The 6,868-nt window shown below is 40.4% G+C and overlaps 1 protein-coding gene across 1 annotated transcript; it reads left to right on the top strand.

Moving 5' to 3' along the window:
- Positions 1-2,422: 2,422 nt before the first annotated feature.
- LOC137400839 (uncharacterized) lies at positions 2,423-3,004 on the top strand. The gene has a single exon (XM_068087181.1). It carries the CDS (start codon positions 2,423-2,425, stop codon positions 3,002-3,004), a length of 582 nt encoding a protein of 193 aa, XP_067943282.1.
- The last annotated feature ends 3,864 nt before the right edge of the window (positions 3,005-6,868 follow it).

The raw sequence follows: 6,868 nt of genomic DNA, 5'->3' as shown, positions 1-6,868 counted from the left end.
CAGATAATGCTATAACATTTCGTCCAAGATGGCAGGGGCAGACAGTTTCTTAGTTCCCAAATCTTTGCAAAAAGGAGGTGATCTGTCAACTCAATGGACTCGTTTCAAAGAAGAGTTCGGTTACTACCTGATAGCTGCAGAAAAATCGGACAAGGATGACAAAATCAAGATCGCCCTCCTTTTGAGGTCTATTGAGCCAAAAAGAACTAACATTTTCAAAAGTTTCAAATTTGGACAAGGGAAATCAAAGGAGGTCTACAAGGATGTGTTAGAGAAGTTTGACCAGACATGCAACAAGACTTCTAACAAGATTATAAAGAGACACCAACTGTTATCTACGAAATAAGGGAGTCTCTCTGTTGATGAGTACATCACTGAATTACACAAAATAGCCAGAGAATGTAGCCTTGGAGAAATGTACGATGAATTCATGATGCAAGCCTTGCTGCTTGGCATCACATATGACAAGCTGAGAAGAAAACTCTTTGAAGAATCTGAGGGGTCGACTCTGGAAGCAGCAGTAAAGAAATGTAAGATCTCAGAAACCTCCAATGCAGATCTTCAATCAATCAAAATAGAAGAATCAGTCCATAGCTTCCGAGATCGCTCGAGTAAAGACAGAAAGATGAAAACTGAGGATGGAGAAAGCGGGCGTTCAGGCTGCGGACACTGTGGTGGCTCACACCTGCCGCGACAATGCCCGGCATGTGGTAAGCAATGTGCGAAATGCAAGAAATATAATTATTACAAGGCCGTATGCAGGAGCAAAAGGAAGCAACAGGTGCACGCTCTGACAAACAACCAGCCTCAGGAGTCTGATAGTGATTCAACAGAGTCTTTGTTGTGCATTAAGGTGATCAGGAAAAACAAAAAGCTTACTTCCAGCATAGAAACTGACACCATAACAGGAGTTTAACAGCAGAGATTACGAATCATTGGGAAAACCCCCGCTCACAAAAAAGAGATTGCCTACATTGCAGATATATGATCAACCATGGGAAAGTGTGAAGTCATTATGCAAGGTCAACACTTTAAATTCCATGTGGTCAAGTCTTCCAATATGAGCCTATTGTCGCTAGACGCTTGTCTGAACTTGAGTATACTTTCAGCCAACAAGGAATGGGTGAATGTCATCAATCAGGATGGTCACACAGAACTCAAGTCCATACTAGAGCAGCACCAGTCCGTATTCAAGGGCACGGGGTGTCTACCAGGCAAGTACAGTATAGAAGTTGACCCAAGTGTTAAGACCCAAGTGTTGACCCAATGCCAGAACCGCAAGGTAGCGCTTTCAATGCGCAATAACTTCAAAGAGAAACTACAATCACTCACCGAAGCTGATATTGTAGAAAAGGTAGATTACCTCACACCGTGGATCAGCCACGCTCTGGCCAGAAGAAAACCGAATGGAAAACTGAGGTTGTGCATAGACCCTGCCAACTTAAACAAGGCCATCAAATGGAATCACTTTCCCATGCTGATGCTAGAAGACGTTCCTCCTGAGCTAGACGGAGCTAAGGTTTTCTCTTTGTGCAACACCAAGGATGGGTTTCTACAGGTAAAGCTAGACAAACAATCGAGCGACCTGATGACCTTCTGGATGCCTTTTGGCAAGTACAGGTGGCTTGGAATGCCCTTTTGCCTCTCCTTCAGTCCAGAGGAATTTCAACGACGGCTTTCAGATGCCTTGTCTGGTCTAGAGGGGGTTATGATAGTTGCCGACGACATCTTAGTATATGGCAAGGGGCAAACAACAGAAGAAGCTACAAAGAATCATAACCACAATCTGAAGAAGCTGATGGAGAGAGCTGAAGAGATCAACCTGAAGCTCAACAAAGATAAGTGCCAGTTTCTTCTCAGTGAACTGACCTACATTGGCCATATCATATCCAGAGATTGTGTGAAGAAGGACCCTCGTAAAACCAAGGCAATACAAAATATGAAGACACCAAAAGATAGCGATGCAGTAAGAAGATTTGTAGGCCATATCAACTATTTGTTTAAATTCATACCAAACTGCTCAGCGGAAACCGAACCACTCAGAAGATTACTCGGTACAAAGCAAGATGAATACCTCTGGGGAAAAGACCAAGAGCGAGCATTTGAGAAACTGAAGCAGCTCGCAATATCGGAGACAACTCTACAGTACTTTAAAGTCAATCAACCAGTCACTGTACAATGCGATGCCAGCACAAATGGACTAGGCACAGCCCATATCCAGTTAGACAAACCAGTAGCTTTAGCATCTCGCAGTCTCACTGACAGTGAGAAAAAGTGAGAACTGCTGGCGATTGTATATGCGATGCAACACTTTGATCAATATGTCTTTGGGAATCCCGAGGTCAGCATCCACACAGACCATGAACCACTAAGTCCGATATGAAACAAGTCTCTCCTGAAAGCTCCCAAAAGACTCCAATTTATGCTGCTGGCTCTACAGAGGTATCCAGCCAAACTCTTCTACAGACCAGGATGTCAACAAGTGACTGCAGATATGCTCTCACGGGACCCGACAAGAAAACCTACTGAAAATCAAATACCCAAGGGCCAAATATTTCAGATTCAGCCATTTCTCTTGGATCTGGATATTTCAGACGCATGTCAAGACCTTCCTGTAAGAACAGAAACCTATAAAATGATCAAAGCCACCACACAGAATGACGAAGAAATGCAGGCAGTCAGTGCACTGATAACTACTGGGTGGCCTGATGAAGCTGGGGAGGTCAAAGATACGCTCAAACCATACTTCCATCTCAGGGATCAGCGGGCAGTCTTGGATGGCATAATATACCAAGGACCACAACTAGTCATACCACATATATACAGACCCACAATACTACAGAAGCTGCACACCAGCCATCAAGGGGCGGCGGCAACTCTGAGGAGAGCACGATCCTGCGTCTACTGGCCATCCATGGCAGAAGAGATACGACAACACGTGGATAAGTGTTTCAGCTGTGCTATGGATGCTACGCAGCAAACAAAGGAAACTGCAAAACCATGACATACCGGCATATCCCTGGATGAAAGTTGGTATGGACTTGCTTACTCACAAGGGCAAATTTTATGTGATCATAGTAGACTACTTCAGCAACTTTTTCGAATATGAGGTCCTACGGGAGACATTCACTCAAGAAGTAGTAAAGACATGCAAGAAGATATTTGCACGATATGGAATACCTAAAGCCAAACAGTCAGATAATGGCCCACAGTTTACTGCAGCAGAGTTCGCATGATTTGGTGAAGACTGGAGGTTCCAACACACCACAAGCTCTCCAGGACACGCTCAATCGAATGGGAAAGCAGAAGCGGCGGTCAAAATAATGAAGAGAATAATGACAAGATCAGCTGACCCATACTTGGCACTGTTAGAATACAGAAACACACCTACAGCAAGTATGTCATCCTCGCCTGCACAAATGATGTTCAGTAGATCAACAAGGTCAATTCTCCCCACCAACAAGTCAGCCGGTCCATCATTTGAAACAGTTCTCCAAGAGAAAGCACACAAGGAACTAGTAATTCAGCGACACTATGACAAGACCGCTAAGAACCTGACCATGCTAAGCATAGGAATGCCAGTTCTCATCAAAAGTGTTAACAGTTTCAAGAACAAATGGAACAGAGGTAAGTGAAGTCCTCGAGATTCTGTCGGACCGATCCTACTCAGTGCTCAATGAAGATACCGGCAATATCCTCAGACATAATCGAGTGGATCTACGACAGATGCCTTCCAGTGACCATGGAGAATTACATGACTCAGACCATAACACTGATGAAAACCAGCTTCCCGATACGATCAGCGATAATAACCAAACATGAGATCTCAATAATGACGATGTAGCAGCTGATCAGACTCCAATAAACACTGACGGTGATAACACTAATATGTCAACAGGAGATAATCTTCGCAGATCTAGCAGGAGCACCCGGCTTCCTTCTAAATACCCAGAGTTTGATATGAGGCGCTGACTGACAATCCAAATATACTCGTCTAACAAACGACAACCCTCGTTCCATTACTTAAAATTTATAAACACTGTTATACATTGTTCATTTTGTTGAAAAGAGATGTTCATGTCTTGAAAAATTTGGAGTTATCCTCTCAAATGCAGTTTTGGATATTTACTTTGGTTCAAAACATTTTATCATAAATAAGTATTTGGGTTCCTCACATCGTGTCCAATATTCTACATTCTACAAACTGGTCCTCTTCACACAAACGGTATTCTTGTGTTTCGTAACCATTTCTGAACTTTTGATGTATTATGCTCAATACTCTGTTATACTACCTGTGCAATATCGTACTTAAATACTGATACTCCTTTTTGTTTATGTTTTCAGTACATTCTCTGGCTTAAAATTGCGAGACTGAAGTAAAGAAATAAACTCGAAGTCAAACACACATATGATCAAGTTCTGTCACCAACAACAAGTCATATAACACTAACTTACACACACACCAACCATAAAACAAACACATTGGTTCTCGTTTCTCAAACTTTAACGCAAGTTTTCTCAGAACAATGTTTTCGTACTAATGGTGAACGTACATTCAGTTTATTGACCATAAAATCTGCTGTAATTAAGCTAGAATTAAAATTTTTTGGCAAAATAACTGTAAGAATTTTTTCCTTCTGCTAATGTAGATAACTCCAAATCTTACAATCCCGACTTAACCATGGTTTCTGTGATCATGACCCAATTAGGACATTCACTCACCCCGTATTGTATATTTTATTTCACGGAGGGAGTGATGTCATGTACATATTGTAAATAGACTTATACACATACAGTCAAACATGGATAACTCGAACTTCAAGGGACCGAGCAAGTGTTCGAATTATCAGAGCATTCAAGTTATCAGAGCACTGTCACAAGTCCATATATTTACTTATTTATTAGTAGATACATGTACATATACACACTATAATATAAATCAGAAGCACAAATGGCTTGTTTCAAATTAAATGCTTCGAATGTAACGTTTAAAACGTTTTCATGAAAAAGTATAGAGATTTTTCTATCACTTGAGATTGGTTTGTTGTTTGAGGTGATGTTATTGCCAGGACGTTTTTCAGATTGACATTGGCAAAACTTGATCGTTGTTGAAATGCTCAAAAGAAAAGACATTTTTTTTCTTTTGGGGTTTTACCCACGATCAATTTTGCCGTTTTTTCTTGAAGTTTATGCAGATTACCTTACTTTACCTGGGATTCGTTAAGAGCAACACTCCGAGGCAGTTCAATTAGAAGTTTTACGAGGTTTTACGGTACATTCTATATCACTCACGCTTTTTTAATAGATACTTATTGAATGTACACACGTATTCTGTGTTTAGGTCAAACGATGAATAGTTTTTTGTAGCTCAGACAACGTATACGTTTAATTACAACATTTTTTAAGACATTTTAAACATTCAACATTCCGACGTTGATTCAACACGGAATCAACGTCGGAAAACTATTCATCACGGGCTAGCCGAGTCACGCACTCAAGGATTTTCGCAACGCACATACAAAACAACATGCGATTTTTGTTTTGTATGTGCGTGGCGAAAATTCTTGCGCGCGTGACCCGGCTAGCCCGTGCTATTCATCGTATCGCAGTATAAATCAAATTTCACCAAACTTTTAGAAAAGTCGTTGACAAAACTATTTTGCCGATGGTGGTAATAACGACGCTTATGAATTACGAAAAGATGAAGTTTACCTCTATGGCTTTGAATAAAGTGATTTTCTAAAGCGAAAACAACTGTTTCGGTAGCTGTTGGGCAAAAAAACAGTTCGAATTAACAGTGTTGAGTTCGAGTTATCTATAGCAATTTATCATTACGTGGGAACGGACCAAAGGAAATGTTCGAATTAACCATGTGTTCGAGCTATTCGTGGACGAGTTATCCAGGTTTGACTGTATATCATTTCTACTTACGATCATGAATTATAGACTAAATACTCATACCTGTAAATACTCATATATATTAACATTCTATTACTTACTTCCGTCTCGCAATACCCTAGGACACTTATATTTCGCTAGTATTTAGTTTCGTGAGTAGCACACAGAGTAAAATTTCGCTGCAACTTAATTTCGTGGCTCTGATGAGTGCGAAAATATAGTGATGTGAAAATAAATGCAGTGGAAAAAACATTACATTCCTCATGTCCAGTTCACTAATAAGAAAAAAATTCATTTTGGGAATAGTTCGTATTTGAAAACCACAGGTTGAAATGTGTGGGTGAGATCGACAATTCAATTTGATCACTTGCTGCCATTTGTTTCTTAGACTATCAATGACGTCTAGGTCCCTCCCGCCGTGACTTCCACACTGGAATCCCAAGAAGAAGAAAATAGATAGGTAACAACCAACTTCACAACCAAAACTGTATAACCCTTACGCTGCCATAAACGCATTTATGCGTTTTCTAGGGGCCACTGACATAAACGCATTTTCTGACTTTCTCAGCAATTGTCTGGTAACCTGATTTTATTATTTGTTGACCACATAACCCACGGTCTTTAAGTCTTTTATGAAATTGACTGTGTTGTCCGAAGATTTCTCTATAAAATCAGCCTAAAACAACGAAGCAATTTTAAACTTTTGTTTGAGAATTTCTAATCTAAAAACGAACATTTTTCTGTGAGTTCATTAACTACCCCGCGCGAGCCATAAAACAGGTAATTAGTTGTTGATGACATAACAGCCAGTTCAGATTTTCGTGATTATACAGATAATTAAAGTAGAACTTGAAAAGTACTGTATACATATCATGAAGGGCCATGAAGCAATATCGGCAATTTCGGTAAAATGGCTGGCACTAGGCCGGTAACGAATTTGTACATGATTGGCAGTGAAAGAGATAATGTG

This window comes from Watersipora subatra, chromosome 7 (assembly GCF_963576615.1).
Source record: "Watersipora subatra chromosome 7, tzWatSuba1.1, whole genome shotgun sequence".
Taxonomy (NCBI): Eukaryota; Metazoa; Bryozoa; class Gymnolaemata; order Cheilostomatida; family Watersiporidae; genus Watersipora; species Watersipora subatra.
Note: the sequence above shows the minus strand (reverse complement) of the source record. Positions and strands in the feature narration are given on the sequence as shown.